This window comes from Apodemus sylvaticus, chromosome 1, assembly GCF_947179515.1.
Source record: "Apodemus sylvaticus chromosome 1, mApoSyl1.1, whole genome shotgun sequence".
NCBI lineage: Eukaryota > Metazoa > Chordata > Mammalia > Rodentia > Muridae > Apodemus > Apodemus sylvaticus.
The window spans coordinates 189,458,469-189,478,558 of NC_067472.1; the positions used below are offsets into that span (position 1 = coordinate 189,458,469).

The 20,090-nt window shown below is 51.6% G+C and overlaps 2 protein-coding genes across 4 annotated transcripts; one reads left to right on the plus strand and one right to left on the minus strand.

The window, feature by feature from the left end:
- Positions 1-931: 931 nt before the first annotated feature.
- On the minus strand, positions 932-6,268 carry Dmrtc2 (DMRT like family C2). Its single transcript, XM_052169185.1, has 8 exons — positions 6,045-6,268; positions 5,809-5,963; positions 4,788-4,864; positions 4,401-4,581; positions 3,566-3,692; positions 2,746-2,806; positions 2,433-2,607; positions 932-1,411 (listed from the first exon to the last, which is right to left on the minus strand). The coding sequence occupies exons 1-8, from the start codon at positions 6,266-6,268 to the stop codon at positions 1,299-1,301; spliced, it is 1,113 nt and encodes a 370-aa protein (XP_052025145.1). The 3' UTR covers positions 932-1,298.
- On the plus strand, positions 3,395-14,128 carry Lypd4 (LY6/PLAUR domain containing 4). 3 transcript variants are annotated; one of them, XM_052169192.1, is made up of 5 exons: positions 3,395-3,534; positions 11,257-11,443; positions 11,840-11,983; positions 13,305-13,631; positions 13,893-14,128. In XM_052169192.1, the coding sequence occupies exons 2-5, from the start codon at positions 11,377-11,379 to the stop codon at positions 14,111-14,113; spliced, it is 759 nt and encodes a 252-aa protein (XP_052025152.1). In that variant the 5' UTR covers positions 3,395-3,534; positions 11,257-11,376; the 3' UTR covers positions 14,114-14,128. The 3 variants fall into 3 exon arrangements, with proteins under 3 accessions (XP_052025152.1, XP_052025149.1, XP_052025155.1); XM_052169189.1 differs by lacking the exon at positions 3,395-3,534 and adding an exon at positions 8,817-8,989; XM_052169195.1 differs by lacking the exon at positions 3,395-3,534 and adding an exon at positions 8,817-8,989 and having other exon boundaries at positions 11,257-11,379.
- Positions 14,129-20,090: the final 5,962 nt, after the last annotated feature.

Below are 20,090 nucleotides of genomic sequence, written 5' to 3' on the forward strand. Positions count from 1 at the left end.
ACATACCAACCTTGGTAGGAAATGGGAGAGTTGTTTGTGAGAAGTGCTTCTTTCTGCCTGATGTGTTCCCTGAAACCTCAACTCTTTCATTCTGTGCAACAAGGAATCCTTCTGATTGGTTTCTAGAAAATGGCCATGAACTTTGGGCTAACCACTTTCTCTCTTTTAGCATAGACTGCATACAGAGTTGCTGATGGGGTTGTTGGTACTCAACAAATGGAAAATATTCTAATCCTTGATTGAATCTTGTATTTTCAGATTTATATTTTGTGTGACATGCTGAGTATTGAATTTAGTGCCCCGATGTTCCACGCAAGCATTGTGACACAGCCCCAGACCCTCTAACAGGGACTTTTTAAAAAACACAATGAACCCTCTTAGTTAGGAAAAACTGATAAAGATTAACTTCTTTCTTCTTGTCCTGACTGTTCTGACTTCCCATCTGGAAAATGTCATGTTAGATTAGAATCAAATTAGTGCTCTATTGGCCAGAGTTGACCTGAAGCTATGTTATCTGGCCAATAAAACATTTAAAGGAGGCTGTATCAATGTTTGAAAATTATTATAAGATGTTGAACACAGAAACCTAGTTTCCAAATTTCTCTTGAAAAAAATCAGAGGATGTGGCACCACTGAGCCTATGTTTCATCCTGGAGTAATTGAACAGGTCAAAGATGGCTGCCTGCAGATCAGGCATGTAAACTGTTTCCCAGCCCCCATCTGGCCATCTCCTTTAGATGGTCTACTTGACCCCGGTGTAGGTATTTTAATTTGAGGCTCTCTGGATAGCAGAAAACAGGTTATATCAGGTACAGAGCATGTGATAGGAGTGAGCCAACACGCCCAGCTTTGTGGAAGTCTCAAGAGACAGCCCTTCCTTTAAGTCAGGATACACTACTGATGATAAACTCCATGGCTGAAATGGCAAAGGTTTATTTCTTGCTTACAGAAACCTACATACAAAGTGAACATATTCCTGTGTTTTCACATTCAGAGACAGACATAAGAACACAGGCATGTATAGAGCATACACTCATGACAAAGTGTATTTACATATGGGCCATCTTAAACTGCCCAACTGCCTTTATTGGGGGCTTAGTATCTAAACGGGCTACAAGAATATCCACCTTCAGCCAAGGAAATACCCACACTAAAAAAGGAACCGGAAAGCTTATATAAAAAAAAAAGGCTGAAGCTTGCATTACATTAAATCCCATGCAAAACTCATAAATAAATACCAAATTTGCAGTGCTGTGGTTGGCCGTCTTTGTCCCAGTGAGAGCTTCCACCTCTGCTCTCTAGCTGAGGAGGGAGATGGATCCCAGACGCCCAATGTGCAGAGAGACAGAGGAACCTGGACTGGGCCGGAGAGGTGGGCCAACAGGCTGGAATCCTCTTCCCCCAGGAGGCGCTGAGGGCACAGGGAGGCAGGTCCGGGTCAACCCAGGCCACTGACCCTCACTCCGCCAGTCCCACTGACCTAGCCCCACCCTGCCTGTGTTCTTACTCTCTGCTGGTGCTCCTGCCTCCAGTCCTGCTCTCTCTAGTCCTCCCACCAAAGCTACCATGCTCTGTCTAGCTCGGAACATTCCCTGATGCCCTGTGTACAGTTGCTGTTCCAGACTCACAGGCCACATCTATAATCAGAAGCCTTCCAGCCCCAGCTCTCCTGGGCCCAGCAGATCCTCTGGGGCGGTGGTTCCTAATGCTGCAACCCTTTAATACAGTTCCTCATGTTGTGGGGACCCACCTCACCCCCAACCATAAAAATGTTATTACTTCATAGTTTGCTATTTGTAATTTTACTACTGTTATGAATTGTAATGCAAATCTCTGTTTTCCTCATGGTCTTAGGTGACCTCTGTGAAAGGATCATTTGATCCCCAGGGGGCTGTGGCCCACAGGTTAAGAACCACAGCTCTAGACCACTACAGCACTGGACAGGGGCCTTCTCAGCCTTCATCTCTGCTCCACTGAATTTTCTCCTTCCTCACATATCTTCCAGTATTGCCACTGAGCCTTGTGAGGGTTCCAGGTTCCCCAACCAGAATAGAAGCTCCTGGAAAACAGTTATCAGCCCCTCTAGTCCAGACCTGGCTACTTCACCCCCTTTTAGACTTGAGCAGGAAGGCGGGGTCTGGAGTCCAGCCTGGGCAGCGCTTCACTGTATGTCAACCCCTGAAGTCTCTTCCTTCCTGGGGCCTCATTTTCCTGGCGTCAAGGCACTGGACATTGCCATTCAGAACAGAACTGGTAAGGAGTGGCTCAGAAGAACGTTCAACTACAGTCTCAGGCCTGGTTCAGAAACTCTGGGGCCCTGACCTGAGGGCACTCAACTAGTGTCTGCCCCACTTTTGGTTAGTCCCTGCTTGTTCTAATAGCTACCATTTCCCAACCAAACTTATCTCATCCTCTCTTCTCAGGAAGGTTACCTGGTGGGCCACAGGGGTGGAGCAGAGAGATCCAGGCAGGGTTAGGGGGGACAGATGGGGTCAGGCGGGGAGCCTGGGATGAATCTTTCAGACCTACAAGGGCCTCAGCGGCCTCCCGCTGCAGCTGCCGTTCTGAGGGGCCGGATGTCCAGGCCAGGCAGGAGGCTCCGGGGGCCTGCGAAGGACATGGAGGGCATACTGGGAACCCCACTTCCCTGCGACCTGCATAGAGTTCCTTCCTTTGATCCCCTGGTTTCCCTTCTACAGATTCAACTTCCTCCCAGGTTCCTGGCTGCCACTTCTTTCCCGAGACCTGGGGCTGTAGCAGAAGAGAGTCTGGGGTGCCACAGGACTGGAGTATCAGAGTTGAACATCTGGAAAAAGGAGAGAGACACAGCAAGTGGGTGGGGCATTCAGATCTGGGACCTGGAGAACTTGTGGGTTTGGGTAAGTCCTGTTCATTATCTTGGCCATTTTACTTTGTATAAAATGAAAATATCTGTGAGCTCTCCCCTCTGAGGCTGTGGTGAAGGTTCTAGGCAGTCACTGGGGACTGAAATGGTGAGCGAGGGCCTGGGTGCTGTCTGCTCCACTAGCCTTCTCCTCTAGCCCAGCTGCCTGTCCCCAAGGAATAGTGCCTTCAAGAAGCTTGCTCTAATGGCATCTGCCCGGACCTGTGCCTTTCCGTGTCACCAGACAACCCATCCCTGTTGTACCTGTTTCAGAAGAGTGAACTGCTTGTTCACGTTCGGGCCAGTGTTAGGTGTTTTTAATTATTTTAATTTTTTTTTGGTTCCAAACTGTTTATTGATTGTGCATTGTGGCACATCGGTGCTGTTAATTATTAGAAGGGCCTGAGATGAATGGCATGTAGAAACGACTGATAGGATAGGATGGTTCTGAGAGGCGCACAGCCTCAGGACACAGGAGCTCGGCCTGCCTGCCAGTCTGTGACCTTTCCCTGTTTTCACAGAAGGCTCTGAGGGCCCCACCTTGCTGGCCCTGCCCGCCCAGCTCTAGGATTACAGTGTGCACAGCACACTTGCACACTCAGCCTGAGACTTCCAGCTGTTACAGTCTACAGCACGAAGACAGAGTCCAAGTGAGCACACTTCCTTTTGTGTCCTGCTTACGTGTGAGGCAGGTTGGGGGGTCCCGGGGGCTCTCCAGAAAGTGGGGCCGTCAGCACTGAGCGAGATCCTGGGCAGCTCGGGAGGGTCCCATGGGTGGGCAGCCGGAGAGAGGTGCCAGGGTCAAAGGCTAAGGAGACAAACCCACAGAGCGTACAGGGTCACGCGACTGCTTCCTCCCCTGCCCGCACCCCTTTCCTCTCCCCTTTCTGGTAAAGTGGAAACTTAGCATTTAAATATCTGTGGAAGAAGCACGCCTGTGATCCCAGCACTCTGGGAGGCAGAGGCAGGAGGATTTCTGAGTTCGAGGCCAGCCTGGTCTACAGAGTGAGTTCCAGGACAGCCAGGGCTACACAGAGAAACCCTGTCTCAAACAAACAAACAAACAAACAAACAAACAAACAACAAAAAACCCAAAAAACAAACAAACAAAAAATCAAATCCAAAAAACCAAAAAAAAAAAATTTAACTTCTTCATTTTTTTAAATTCACTTTATATCCCCATCATAGTCCCCTCCTCTCCTCTATTTCCAGTCCCACCCTTACAAATCCTTCCCCCACTGTCCCCCCCTCTTCTCCTCAGAGAACGTGAGTCCCCTTGGGTACTCCCCATACCCTGGTAGTCCCAGCAGGTCTAGGCACATCCACTGAGGCCCAAGCAGGTAGTCTAAGTAGAGGGAAGGGGGTCCAATGGCAGGCAGCGGGGTCAGAGAGGCCCCCTTTCCACTTGTTAGGGTCCCACAGGAACACCAAGCCGCACCTTTGTTACAAATGTGCGGAGTCTAGGACCAGCTCTTGCACGCTCCCTGGTTGGTGGCAAGGTGAATTAACGTCTTACCAGGGAAAGGATGTAGAGGGACAGCAGGTTCTTGGCACAGCAAGCGGCACACCACTGGAGGTGGCATTGAGAGGCCTGGGGGCAGCCAGTGTCCAGGGCCCCAAGGCCCAGGAGGCACTGGAGTCCAGGGCAAAGGCAAGGCTTCCGGGGGGCGGCTGAGCAGCAGTGGCCCATAGTTCTCCTGCAAGGGCAGAGGTCAAGCCTGAAGTGAGCACGCTCTGGGATGAGGGTGGGGCCTGCAGCTGTGGGAGGCTCGTCAGCCCCACCCTAGTTCACCTGCTCAGCACATCACAAGTCAGGGCTGCAGCTGGAGCCCAGAGAGCACCGAGGAAACTGTCGGGGCAGGAGCCAGGCTAGGAGCTGTCCCGCAGGATGCAGGTCTCTTACCTTCCCAGGGGGTGTCAGGACCAGTGGGACTGCTCCATGGGGACTCGGAGGCTGGGGTGCTATGTTCTCCTTTCCCGCTGTGAGGAACCAGGGAGAGATCAGTGAGCCCGTTTCCTGACTCCTCTCCTACCCGAACTTAAGCTAAGGTCTCTGGCTTCTTTATTCTTTGGTTCACGAGGCCCGGGCTGGCTTTGAAGCCCTGAGCCTCCACACGCTGCCATGGCCAGGCTGTTCTGATGCTTGCCTCTGCGCAGCCTCCCCGAGGCAGGGGGCTAGCGTGGCTGGTTTAAACCTTCTGTCTCCAGTGCTGGCATTATGACGTGCCCACCACATCCCAGTCCTCTCTTTCTTTAAAAATGTGTATTTTTGTGTTTGGGCGCCACCGTGTGCACATGGAGGCCCGGGCAACTGTGGGCAGTCAGTTCTGCTCCTCTGTCCTTCTGCAGCTCCAAGGACTGAGCTCAGGTCACTAGGTTTGCAGAGCTGGACCTTCTCCCTGACCCAGCCCGTTGCCCTGCCCTTCCGTTTTCTCTCTTCAGCTGTCACTGTATCCCTGCCCACATAAATAAATAAAATTGTACGTGTTCATGTGTATGAGCATTTTGCTTCCATGTCTGTCTGTCTGTGTACCACGTGTGTGCAGTGCCTGGAGAGAGGTGGTTGTGACCTGCCTTGTGAGACCACGCTCTTGACTGCTGGCCCATCTCTCTAGCCCTCTTGAGCACATTTTGTTTGTTTTTTCAAGACAGGGTTTCTCTATGTAGCCCTGGCTATCCCGACGCTCGATTTGTAGATCAGTCAGGCCTTAAACTCAGAGATTTGCCTTTGCCTCCTGAGTGATAAGATGAAAGGCGTGCGCCACCCCTGCCCAGCTCTTGAACACATTCATAGTTGGAGAAGGTGAGGCTCGGAGCGAGGAGACACGGAGCCCAAGTCCACACTAACTTAGTTTCAGACAGGGACACCTGTCCTTATTGTCCCACAGCGACATCCTGTCCCATTCCTAAGCAGAGTCACTCACAAGGGACCCCCGGCCGGATGGCTCCCTTCTTGACGCGGAGTGGCGCTTTCAGAGGGGCCGCCCCTTTCATCAGTCCCTGAGCCAGGTGCCTTTTCAGCTGTGCCTCCTGCTGCCTGCGCAAGGCCACTTGGGCAGCCATGACCCTCCGACGTTCCCTAAGAGAGGGGGTGTTACAAGTCAAAGTCGGCCTTTGGAGGAGAGTCCCCGTCCCCGTCCCCCCTGAACCATATACTCACAGGATGAGGACACATTTGTGACACTCGCAAGCCTGAAAGAGGCAGAGGCGCTTGTGGCCCTTGAGATGGGCTGTGACCCCATGGTTGCGACAGCGGGCACAGGTTGGCGAGCGACTGACTGGTCTCCTGGGAATAAGCTCTGTGCTCTGGGGCCCTCTGGCCTCATCCGCTGGGGAAGAGTCAGCAGCACAGTGGTGGAGAGCAGGCGTTTCAGTGGGGTCCATGGATCTAGGGGCAGGAGTGGTGGGTCGGGACAGTTACACGGGTTCTGTCCTACCCAGCCCTTCTGCTGTTTGGAAGCCACATCTGCGGCCTTCTCAGGACCCAGCCGTCACCTTGGCTTCTCTTCACCCCACAACCTTTCTCACAGATTCTCTTTTTTTTTTTTAAGTATTCATTCAACACAAAGATCCTCCCCTTTTGCTCACCCGCATGCTCTGCCAGGCTCGGGCATATGTGTGCCCACCCCCCAGACCCTCAAGTGTGCTCACACTCTGGTCTACACAGAGGGCCCTTCAACAGCTGTCATCATATCCTTGCATTTATCCAGTCCTTACAAATACTTTTTTAATGTGGCCCCTCAGTTCTAAGTCCCACGTGAGCTATCCAATTCAACCCACTCTTCCTCTGCCATCACTGTGACTTTAGGGTGTGCTTTAACAGTATGGAAGCGTGTTTGGAGCCTAGTGGCTGACATTACATGTGTCTCCTCCACTGCTCTCCAGTTTCTTTTTCCAGACAGGGTCATCTCACTAAACCTGAAGTGTACGGCTGTAGCTAGACTGGCTGGCCAGTGAGCTTCAGAGATCCGCCTGTCTCAGCTCCCCACCCCTAGTGGGATCACAGGTATATGTCACTGCACCCACTTTTCAATGCTGGGATCTGAACTCAGGTACTCACGAATGTGCTCAAGGTGCTTTATTAACTGAGTCCCCTTCTCAGCCCCCTTGATCTTTTTTAAATTAATTACTTTTGGAGACAAGATGTCACTATTATGTGTGTATCCCTGGATGGCCTGGAATGCTCTATGAAGACCTGGTTGGATTCAAACTCATACACATCCATCTGCCTATGTTTCCAGAGTGCTGGGGTTGAAGGTGTCTGTTAGCAAAGCCCGGCTTTTGTTTTTGTACTCTATAGTAACAATATCATCTCCAAGAGATTTTCTATAGGGCTGGAGAGATGGCTTAGCGGTTAAGAGTACTGGTTGCTCTGAGGTCCTGAGTTCAATTCCCAGCAACTGCATGGTGGCTCACAACCATCTGTAATGGGGTCTGATGCCCTCTTCTGGTGTGTCTGAAGACAGCCACAGTGTACTCATATACATAAAATAAATATTTAAAAATGTTTTCTATCCCATTTTCACTAGAGGGGATCTTTTTTTTTTAAAGGGCATTGAACACACGCTAGCCAAATGCTTCTCCCGAGCTGCCTCCCCAGTCTCCCCACTTTTCCCCACTTTTTTTTTTTGATACGAGGTCTTAATAAGCGGTCCCTGATGGCCTTCAATTTGAGAAATTCCTCCCTCAGCCTCCTGGATAACTGAGATTACACTACTGGCTTATACCACCTACTTGCTAGAGATTTTATCCAGACTCCATTAGGTTAACAAGTCAAGTATTTACTAAACCAGGCAGGCTGGCCCAGACCTGTAATCCCAGCAGTTAGGAGTGCAAGGCAGGGGTATTGTTGTGAGTTCTAGGCCAGTCTGGGCAATTGACTATCTTTACAACCAAACAACAACAAAACCTGACTGTGGCAGATACTTAAGATGACAGGTTTTGTGGGGCCGAGGCAGGAGGATCAGTGGTTTAAGGTTGCTGCTAGGAGTTGACGTCTGTCCTACATGAGACCCTGTCATTAAAAAAAAAAATCCATCCCCCTTCCCAAATGGCTACCGAGTCCCTGCTAAGGGTGGGGTCCTGATGGAGGCCATAGGTGTTCTCAGAACGCCACTTTCTCGTCCCCAACTGCACGGGCGTCTTGAAAACCCGTGTAGCCGCCGCAGCTCGCGGCGCCCATGGCCCTGTACCCCGTGCAGGCGGCATGCGCTGCCCCTTCCCAGGCAACCATTCCTAGGGTGCCCCCCTTCCAGCAGCCATCCATCGCCCCCAAACGCTGGGCCCGCGGCCCCTCCCGCTCCAGGGCCCCAGGGAGGGGGCTGGGCACGAGGACCGCGCTCAGCAGGTGGGGGTGGGGGCAGAGATGAGCAGCGCGAGGGGGCAGCAAGGGGAGGCCATGGTGGGGACCCAGCTCAGGAGAGGGGGGGCAAGGAGGGGCGGTATGGTGTTCATGCCGCCAGCGGGTGGTTACCACAGCCTCGAGCCGAATCACAAGTCAGCCAGGAGAAGGCCCCGGGGCAAAAGGGCGACAAAGTGGCGAAGAGGAACGGCCGGCTCGAACGGCTTTTCCCGCCCCTTCGCACAAGGACCAATGAGCTCCAAGCACAGCGCTCCAGCGGCGCGGCGCAACCAATGGGGCTGGCGCTCGTCTCCCGATGGCCCGCCCCTCTCTTGCCTACCCGCTTCTCCGCGGCAACAATCACGCCAGCCAATAGCGCGTCGAGTTGAGGCTCACACGCGTTGCCTCCCGCCTTGACCTCACCAGACTGTTCTTCACTCTGGAAGCAGGCAGCCAATGGGGCGTCGAATTAGCTCAGCCAGAGCGAGGCTGGCCCTGCCCCCACCCTGCCCCCACCGCAGGAACCACAGGCTTCCGCGGTCGGTCCGGAGGCGTTGACTCGGACCCACTGCGCTTGCGCACAACCCGGGCTTGGCGCTGAGGCCTCCTTCGTTCCCCCGTCCATGTCTGGTGTGTAGTGCAGGCTTCTTAGCCTGCCTTCTGGCACGCACAGGTGTCTGTGGCATTCCTGGCTAAAGAAGGTGGCAGAAGTGACTTCCAGCTGGACTGCTGCTATGCAGAGGAGGTGTCCTGGAGCTGGAGAGGTGCTTTCTGCCCGGCCTGGGGTGTTGCGATTGCTTAATGGCGGGGTGGACAGAGGTTGAGCTTTAACCTCGGGAGGAGGGAGCGCGAAAGGAGCGAGCGCTTAAGCAGTTGGCCTTCTATTCGGGGATGGATAGTCCTATGGGTTTTGTGAATGAAGAAGAGTTTGACAAAGCGCACGAGATCTCCCAGCTAGAGCTCGGATTTGGAGATGACAACTTTGGTTTTGCTGGGAGAGCGCCGGAGCCTGGCAGCTGTAGCCCTTCCCACGCGGTTTTAATTACTTCCGCCATCCCCATTCCTCAAGCTTCCCGCAGGCAGGCAGGCAGTCGTCCTAGGTGGTTAGTGTGTTTCTTCTGATTTTGTGGGTGATCTTCAGAGGTGTATAGTGTCTTGTGTATACGAGGATTTTGTGGATGTGGTAATGTCTGATTTAATGACAGGACTCTGCTTTTTATGATTAATCCACGTGCATGCATACACCTATACTTTTTAAATCATTTTTATTATTTCATGTGCTTTGGTGTAAGTTGTTGGATCCCTGAAACTGGAGTTACAGAAAGTTGTGAGCTTTGTGTAGGTGCTGGGAATTGAACCTGGGTCCTCTGGAAGAGCAGTCAGTGCTCTTAATTGCTGAGCCATCTCTCTAGCTTCCCTCACCCCACCTCCGAGACAGGGTTTCTCTGTGTAGCCCTGGCTGTCCTGGAACTCACCCTGTAGACCAGGCTGGCCTCAAACTAAGAGATCCACCTGCCTCTGCCTCCCGAGTGCTGGAATTAAAGGCCTTTGTCACCGTGGTGTGATATTCTGTGATGTGCCTTCTTGCAGATGGTGCACTGCCTTAGTTTTAGGAAGGGTGAACCTCTTACCTATCACATCACACAATGATGACTCCTTGTGTATTGGAGGGTGGAGATTTTCATTATATTTATCTAGTGGGCATTTATAAGCCTAATTTGACTATTGTCAGACTTCTCCCTGCACTAGACTTCAGACACTGGTGGGAACTCCCAATTCCTCTTTTCCCAGGGGTCCCATTTGTTCTTCCCTTAATCCCTCCACAGACAACAGTGCACAGAGGTGTCTTTATTACCTAAGCCTGCAGACACTTGCTCTTTTCCAGCTCACTGATTGCGGTCAGTCTGTGAATTGTATAAAAAATTGTACACTTTGCAAGATAATTGCATTTCCCAGGCTACAGTTAGATTTGAGCACCTCCTCAAATGCCTAGTCCTGACTGTTGAGAGGATAGTTTCTTCATGGACTTAGCCAAACTGTGCTCTCTTTTTCTTGGTGATGTAAAGAAGAGCCTTAGTTTTATCGGCTTAAAGAATAACGTAAGCCGGACGGTGGTGGCGCACGCCTGTAATCCCAGCACTTGGGAGGCAGAGGCAGGCAGATTTCTGAGTTCGAGGCCAGCCTCATCTACAGAGTGAGTTCCAGGACAGCCAGGGTTATACAGAGAAACCTTGTCTCGAAAAAACCAAATCCAAAAAAAAAAAAAAAATAATAATAACGTATTTTCTTGTGCCATTTGCTTTAAATAAGTTTACATGTTTTGCGTAGTTTTTGTTGTTTGCTTGACACAGGGTAGGCTGGGCTAGCCTTGAACTTGTGGAGTTCAAGGTGATCTTTAACTTCTGGTTCTCCAATCTCCCCCTTAAAAATGTTGCGGTTATAGGCATACACCACCATGGTGTATTATGAAATCGATGGGGTAATACTGTAACTAGACTGTGTTTAGTTTCTTGCAGATTTTATATGCATCTTTGTCTGTGAGTGATATGCATTACAGTTGCTATCCTTCAGTTCTAAATATCTTTTCATTTCCTTAGTCAAAAAAGGGTACTGAGGAATATATGTATTTACTCTCTCCCAAGCTTTTTGTGTTTGAGACGGGGTCTCCTGCAGTGAATTTGTTCGTTTGGCCTGGCTGGCCTTAAGCATAGGTTTAGCCTGTGCTGGAGCTGCAGGTGTGCAGGTGTGACCCACCACGCTTGGTTCACGTTGAAGTGCCAGTTCTCATGTTCGTGGTTCTGCTTGCCTTGCATTTGGCCGGAGGACAGCCTGTGTAATGGTGGGCCTTGGATCCGCACCACGGCCAGAGGGAGGACCCAGGCAGCAGAGCGAGAGGTGTCCTTTGAAATGTAGATAGTGCTGGGTATGAATTATTTTGAAGGGGAGACCACTGAGATGGGAAACCTGTGTCATTGAAGGTCTCAAGGGAGCCCATACCACAGCAGCTGACACAGTTGCTTTTCTTCCCTAGACACAGTGACCCACAGGGAGGTGGACAGAGGATTCAGGCACTGACAAGAGCCAAACTTGAGATTCCATCTGAAATTGGCTCCAGAGTGACCTGTCACACCCAGGACCCTGACACGGAACCATGGTACTGCGGGACTGGAGACCTCTGCAGCTGCTGTGCCTCTTAGAAGCCGTCTCTTTACTGCCTTGTATGTCCTGCAGGGCCGTATGCTATACGGCCACATATGGGAGGCTGTGCTATGTTCTGGTGGAAAGTGGGCCGAGTATCTGCTCCCTTCAGGGGTCAGGCTTTCTGCGTGCTGATGTTAAGATGGTGACATGGGAAGCCGTGATGGGTCATTGGTCCCAGCACTTGGGAGGCAGATGGTTTGGTTCTCTGAGTTCGAGGCCAGCCTGGTCTATAGAGTAAGTTCCAGGGCAGCCAGGGCTGCACAGAGAAACCCCGTCTCGAAAAAAACAAAACAAAGACAAAAATAAAGATTAAAAACAACTTCCCCTCTCCCCAAAAAACTCCTAAAGAACCAACATGCAAAAAGAGAAGGTGGTGTGGGAGACAGATGACTGGGAGAATATTGTGTCTTTAGGCACTGAAGCTCTTCTGTGCTACGAGGCGACAGCTTCAGCCTTCAGAGCTGTGTCCTTGAATAACTGGAAGTGGCTTCTGATGAGGAGCATGGTGTGCAACCAGAGAGAGGGCTGCGAGGAGACTGTGGTGTTCATCGAGACAGGTGACTCACCGCTGCTCTGTCTCCTACCCATCCACCTTCTTAGCTGTAGTCCATCACCTGGGACTAGGGTCACACACACGCACATGCACACGGACACACACACACACACGTACATACACACGGACACACACACACGTACATACACACGGACACACACACATATATATATACACAGACACACACACACATGGACACATACATGGACATACACATACACGGACGTGCACACACACACACGCATATACACACAGACATGGACACACACACGTACACACATGGACACGGACACACGCACACACACACATGGAAACGGACACACACGCATACACATGGGCACACACACATGCATACACACATGGACATGCACACATGCACATGGGTGCACACACACAAATCCACAATGGGATTGTAACACATACACACATTGGGTTTATATACACAGGGATTATAAACACATACACTGGGATTATACACGCATACACATTGGGACTATAAACACACAGACATTGGGATTATACACATACACACTGGAATTATATACACAGGGACTATATACACACATACACACACACTGAGATTATGCATACACACATACACTGGGATTATATATACACACATATATACACTGGAATTATATACATATACACACACTGGGATTATATATACTGGGACTATATACACACATACACACACACTGAGATTATATACACACACTGAGATTATATACACACACTGGGATTATATACATAGTATACACACACACACTGGAATTATATACACATACATTGGGATCACACACATACACACTGGGATTACACACACACACACACACATACACACAGATTATACACTCATACGTGTACAGATTGACCCTAAAAGAATAGTGCTGATCATTTTAGACTGTAACACTACCACATGAACACAATTAAAATGTGTGACTGTGAAGCACTTCACATGCCTCAATGGCACGCCGAAAGGGGACACACCAGCTACTTCTGTGTGACTGCTCTGGGGGACGTTAAGGAGGGAGAGGGAGGACTAGGGGTTACTGGGGTGGGTCTCAGATAACTGTGGTGTAGGATGGCAGTGACAGGTCCCTGGGGGCAGGGACAACCGGGGAAGAGGGAAGGACGGCTTAGATAGAGGAACAAGAGCAGCAAGAAGGACCAGAAGACAGACATGCAGGTACAGTCTGTGGACACGGAAGACGCAAGCTAATCCCGGGGCCTGGGGAGTCCAGGGCGTCCAGGGCTTAGGGAGGGGAGCAGCCTGAGTTGTGCTGGGCCAGCAGCAGTAACCTCTCTGCTCCTCTGCTCTTCAGGGACCAATAAGGGCGTCTTGAGCTTCAAAGGTTGCAGCTCTGCCTTTTCTTACCCTCCACAAATCTCCTACCTCGTGTCTCCACCCGGAGTGTCTATCGCCTCCTACAGCCGTGTCTGCAGGTCCTATCTCTGCAACAATCTAACCAACCTGGAACCTTTTGTGAGACTCAAGGCTAGCCAACCCATGTCCACACTGCCTTCTGCCAAAAGCTGTCCAACCTGCGTGGGCAAGCACGACCAGGAATGCCTTCCGAGTTTTGTCACCACTGAGAATTGCCCCTTTGCTGCTTCCACGTGTTACAGTTCCACCTTACAATTCCAGGCAGGTGAGAGCAGGCCGACTTTCATTAAGTGGGTAATGTAGGGTCTCCAGAGCCTTTGGTACACCGGAGAGACTGGAGGGATCCGAGATAAGATTGGAGTGCAGGTGGCTAGACACATGGATTCCGAGTCAGACCAGGTACGGTTCCTGGAATGCAAATCTTTGGTGGGAGAGCAGGCGTCCTGGCTGGCGAGGGGTCTCCAGGAGGAGAGCAGGACTCTCGGTCGTTGAAGCTCTCCCTGAATCTTGCCTCCCTTCCTTGTAGGGAATCTCAACACCACCTTCCTCATCATGGGCTGTACTCGGGAGTCACACAAGCTTCTGGCCGACTTTCAGCACATCGGGAGCATCAAGGTGACCGAGGTCATCAACGTCCTAGACAAGTCCCATGCTGTCAGTGCGGGGCACTGCAGTCGGGGTCCTCCCTGGAGCCCTCTCTTATGCCTTCTTAGCGTCTTCAGACCCTCCCCTTGCATAATCAAATAAAACCTCAGGATTATCCTGCGTTGTCCTGTGGTCTGTGAGTGTGTAGAGGGGCCCCACATGTACAGGGAGGGGGCAGAGGAGCCAACAAGGCCAAGAAAGCCGGGCTCCTAGATGGCTGCTGTTCTCTGCTCAGAAGCCAGTCCTGAGGGGAGGAGAGCTGGGGGAGGGGAGCAGCTTAGGATCTGGCAGCGAGGAAGGAGAAAGGTGCATTGTCCTCAAAGGTCAGCATTGTGGAACTCAGGTCTAGAGAGATGCTTTGGTAGGGAGAGAAGGCAAACAGGCAAGAAGGCTGCCTGCTGAGTGGAGTCTGTCCTCTAGGCACTGCCCCTTTGGAAAATCACAAGTTTGACCAGCTAGCTGCCATCTTTCTCTCCTTCTCCACCTCTCCATGTTTTCTTCCTTCCTCTGGCTCTAGCTCCACCCAACTTTCCTTCTCCTTCCCTCTCTTTCCCCTTGAGTTGGGGGTTTAAGGCAGCTCTGGCTCAGGCAAGTCAAACGGTCTCTCACTGAGTAACTTCCTAGGTCCCCCTCAGCTCCTGAACACACACACACACACACACACACACACACACACACACCACTTCCTTTTCTGAGGAAGGGTGGTATGGTTTAGATAGGAAATGTCCCCAACAGGCTCATTTATTAAATTCTTGGCCCCTACTTGGTGACATTCTTTTGGCAGGCCCAGTGACTTCAGGAAGTGAGGTCTTGTTGGAAGGTAGGGATTAGCCTTGGGCCTTGAGGGTGTTTTGTCCATGGTGCCTCCTTTCTTTCTGTGTCTTGACTTCCATGAGCTGACAGAAGTTCTGTCACTTCATGGCCCTGCCACCGTGATGATCTTGAGCACACAGGGTCAAGAGACCATGGATCATTCCGTCAAAAACCTTGAGCAAAACCATCTCTCCTCCCTTAAATGACTTCTGCATGCAGGACGGTGAAAGGCAGCCTGGTTTCCGGTTGAGCTAGAACCGCGGTGACGTTCTGTCATGCTCCTGGACACCATGCTCCCGATGGGGCTGCAGCTCTCCATAGGTCTGTGGCCATCAGTCATGTAAGGGCAATGCCCCAAGGCCCTCCACAGGTAGAGGACATAGCCTCAAGACAGATCTCCATTTTAATGAGGTATCTAAAGGCCTGGAGGCTTAGCCAATAAACTCCTCTTCCCAGACACTGCTCCCTGCACAAGGTATTTAACCTCAGGCCCGCCCTGAGAAAGTGGGGTACGGATACTCACCACCACTCTCAGCCATGACAGTAAATGCCTTGAAACCATGGACTGCCTCTTTTCATCAGGATCCACCGTGGGCAGCAATAGTCTTTGCTAAAGAACCTGTCTAGGCTCCTGCAGGAGGCCTCCCCTGCCTCCACCAAACCATGCTGCCCGCTCACTGAGCAAGCCAAGGACTCTCCTCCCCTCCCCTGGACCCGGCAGGAGCTCCCCCTCTTTTCCCTTTGGCCCCACGCTAGGTCCAGCCCCTGGCCCCCAACTCCGTTCTCAGTTCTTCCGTGGCATCCAGCGGTGCATGGGTGCCCAGGAGTCTGAGAACCAGAGGGTCCCAGCCCTGTGCAGGCCTGGGGACCTCCGAGCTGGCTCTGACAGTTTCCAGGGACCTTGGACAACGCTCCCCCACCCCTGGAGCAGGGTCCAGTGGCTTCCCATAGCCTGCCCAGTGCTAGCGTGGGGTAAGCTCAGTCAAAACTCCCGTGTCCCATAGCTGGGCAGTGGTGGCGCACGCTTGTAATCCCAGCATGTGGGAGGCAGAGGCAGGCAGATTTCTGAGTTCGAGGCCAGCCTGGTCTACAGAGTGAGTTCCAGGACAGCCAGGGCTACACAGAGAAACCCTGTCTCGGAAAAAAAAAAAAAACAAAAAAAAAAACAAAAAAAAAAAACAAATCCAAAAAAACCCAAAACAACCAAAAAACCAAAAACCTCCCGCATCCCGCCTCCACCGGGGGACACCCTGAGTGGATACGGGACACCCCATAACCCAACATCTTCAGATGCTTTGGAGGCAAAGATGATGAGTGTGACCTAGTGACCTACAAAGGAATACAGAGAGCTTGCTGTCCTTGAGGGTGGCTTAAGGAGCTCTCCAAATGCAAGGAAACTTGGACTCAGAAGGAAGACTGGAAGTCGACATGCTGCACTGCCCGGTGCTCCAGGGGTTTAATCGTGCCCTTGATGGCAAAATATAAAAGGGGATTTACTTGGAGGAAAATTCCCAAGACAGTCCTATTTGTGAACATTTTCTTTCTGTCTCCCTCTTTCTTCCTCTCTTTCCCTCCCTCCCTTCTTTCCTCCTTTTTTTCCTCCCCTCTTTATGTTTTTCAATCCTTAGGCCAAACCATTTATTGATAGCAACAGTCTTGGCAGCTGTGGGCCACAGGAGGGATAAGGCAGCGAGGGAGGCAGCAGAGGGCTCTTGGCAGGGTGCCATCTCCCTGAGACAGCTGTGAGCTTACGGCCATTACTGGCAAACAGCGTAAATAAATAATACTGGCAGGCAGGCATAGGCAACAAGAAAAGAGCAGGACAGCCACTTCAGAGAGCCTGGGACATGAAGACACGGGATGCAGAGAACATTGGTCACAGGGACGCAGGACATGTGGGGCCATGGAGACACAGAGACAAATGGGGGTGGCAGTAGGTGACGTTAAGACATGCTTAGGTGACACACTGCACGACGAGGCTGGGACTCTGGGCTGCTCTGGAGACCACGAAGGAGGCTTTCTTCACCATTCAGGCCCAGGGCTTGTAGGCAAAACACACCGAGGCAGGACTGGGTAGCAGTCCTTACAGCCAAGCAGGTGACCTTGTGCCTTCAGGGTCCTTGTCACAGGTATGGCTGCCCACTCCCTCAAGTCCAAAGAATATCCTGTAACTAGGCTGTGGCGGTAAGTCTGGCCATCATGCTCTGTCACGGACCACCCCAGCCGGGTATGGGGGTCCCTGGGATGTGGGTTCTCGAGGCAGGTGGGTAAGGATTCGGTTGTGACAAACAGAAACAAACACAGAGGCAGTCTGAGTCTGAGTGTATTTTGTAGCTCTCAAGCAGAGGTTCTTATGCCTAAAGAAACAGGTGCTACGGCTCTGAAAAGTTGTGTTCAGTGAAGCAGTGACATAGAACAGACATTGTTATATCACTTCATACAGCAAAACACAAAATACAAAACCATCCAAGTACTGGAACCTTAAAAAATGTGTTTCTAATAAACAGTCAGATAGACCAAACATTATTATGATCATTTGGTACGTCAAAATCATCTAAGGCTAGTGGCAAATTTTAGGGTCCGTGTGACAATACTCAGAGTGCCCACTGGGGGCAGTGTCTTGGAACAGCACAGACGGCTCAGGCGGGGCTGGGGCTGGTCCTTACCCAGATCACCTTCTTAGAAAAGTGGTAAAGCGCACCACTTGGGTGTGTGGAGGACACATGCTGGACTCTTCGGTGAACATGGAGATACTAGAAGACTTTTGGGGGGACTGTGTGTGTGTGTGTGTGTGTGTGTGTGTGAACTGCTGGCTCCCCACCCTTCATTTTAGACAACTGGGATGACCTGAAAGCCCTCCTCGGTCAGAGGCTTCTCACAGAAGTGGGAACTGGCACCCCTGAGAGTCATGCCAGTGTGGCGTGGCAGGACACCTTGCAGAAGGGCTGCTCATTGTACTCAGTGTGGCCTCCAGGGAGTCAGCGCCTTATTGCAGTGTTACCATAGAGACAGAACTTGTGCCCGCCCTTGCCCAGGGAGCTTACCTTCTTGGTGACGCACACAGCCTTGACCCTTGGGACACTTGGCGGCCACAGTCAGTGGGTCCAGTCAGCTGTTCCCTCTACCTGCCCTGGCTCTGAGCCCATGAGTTTCCTTATGTTTTCTAAAAATTTACAATATTATTTGGTTAATACCTCATAGAATTAATCTATTTCAGATGTCTGACTGGTGATTACTATATCTACGGAAGTGGACATTTAAAACACTTTTAATCAATCCCAAAAGAAACTCTGCATTTCTTAGTAGTCACTCTCCAAGGTCCCCAAATCTCCACAGTCCTGGGACATCATGAGTCTATTTGCCTGTGTGCATATCCCCCTATAGTGGAGATACTAAATCATATATAATTAAATCATACCATAAGGCTTTTTTTGTGTGAGAGGATTCTTTTGTGTAGGATAATGTATGATGTTGTACCATGTTGAGAGTGTGTGTGGCGTGTTTGTGTGTATGTGTGTTGTATACTTGGATGTGTGTGGGTGTGTGTGTACTTACGTGTGTGCAGACACCAAAGGCTGATGTGGGATGTTCTTTAATTCTGTTTTAGTCCCTTGAGACAGGGTCTCTCTAAACTAGGTGTGATGGTTTGTATGTGCTTGGCCCAGGGAGTGGCACTATCACAAGTGTGGCCTTGTGGGAGTAGGTGTGTCACTGGGGAATCCCGTTTGGACGTGCCCCCCAAATGTTATATCCGAGTCCGGCAGGAAACCCAGGAGAACTCGGGAATCAGGCGCTGTATTTCCTTGTGTCTCAGTTTCCCCAGGCAGCTGACAGCTCGCTTGCCATGCTGTCCGTAAATTAACCTGGGAACATTCGCACAGATTTGACCTTGGGATAGAAGAGCTGCCTTCGACCAACACTTGGTACTGTGTGTCAGCAGGACCCCCGGGGACTAGGAGCTTCCGGGAGTTCCTTTGTCCTCAGCCCCTCCCCTTGGGGACACCGATCTTCCTAGGAAGTTTCCTGAGGCCATGGAACACTAGCCAATGCTCCGGGCACCTGTCCATCTGCTCATCACAGAAGTCTGAAGAGGAGTTGCCCAGACGCCCCGGCTCAGGCGTGGCTCTAGGAGTGGTACACTGGAGCTCAGGCGTGGCTCTAGGAGTGGTTACACTGGCGGTGACTAGATTTGGGCATCGCAAGCTTCAGGCAGCTCTTAAAGGAAGCTGAGTTCCAACCATGGCCAGCAGATGCCCAGGGTCACTCAGAGTCGGAAACCTGTGATGGAGGTCTGTGGCTGGCTGCGCTCCTCTATGAAGATCCCAAGGGACCCCCCCTCCCCAGCACACCCTCCCCGCCCCCAGTCAGACCCCGACTCAGCTCTACAGGCGAGTGTGAAGGCCATGCTCATTAGGAGGAAGCCTTCGGGGCCGGAGTCAAGGGACTCTTCTGATCGAATGCAGTTAGTCTCTCTGTGTGTCCTGGAGTTTGCGCCAAGCCTTGACATGGGGACATACTGCATGGGGCAATAGCCACTGTGCATGCTTGACCATCTTGTGTGTGGAGTGGGCTAGTCTCACACAGCACCTGGAGGTCATGGAGAGTCACTGTCTTCATTCCTACGGAGTCCTGCTTAAGGTAAGCATAGCGTAGCAACCTGTGTCCTTCTTGGATAATGTTCCGGAGTAGCAGGGATCCCACCGGGTGTATTTGTCTCTTTCCTGCTGCACACAGGCCCTGGCCATGTGAGGGCTGATCATTGCCCTTCCTGCTTTGTACCACAGAAAGCCTTGAAGATTCTATGACACATTACGGAAAAGTACACGAGCGTCCCGTCCTTCAGTGGCACCGGGTGACGCTTGTCCAATAGCGACTTGAGCAGTGGTAGGGAGATTCTGGAAATCTAAAAGTGAGGCCTTGGCATTCCTGGGAGGAGGGAGCTTCGGGCCCTTGGGCATGTCCGAGGGCCCTTCCTACGGCTGCTAATTGATAAGGGAGGGTCTAGCCCGTGGTGGGTTGTGCTGTCTGTGCTCTCCTCACCTGTGAGCAGGGTCTCCTGCCGGCCTGTGGAGGGGCTGCATGGTCTTTACTGCTGGCTCTGTCCCCCTTCTGTGGAGAAGGGCCTCAGCTCCGTGGGCGCTCTGCTCTGGAGTCAGCACATCTGAGCCTCTTCTCAGGCAGAAGCAACACCCCCTCCCCCCTCTCCCCTCACCCCTCCCCCGTCACATGGGCTGGGGGCGGGGTCTAACACACTCACTTCCTTTCC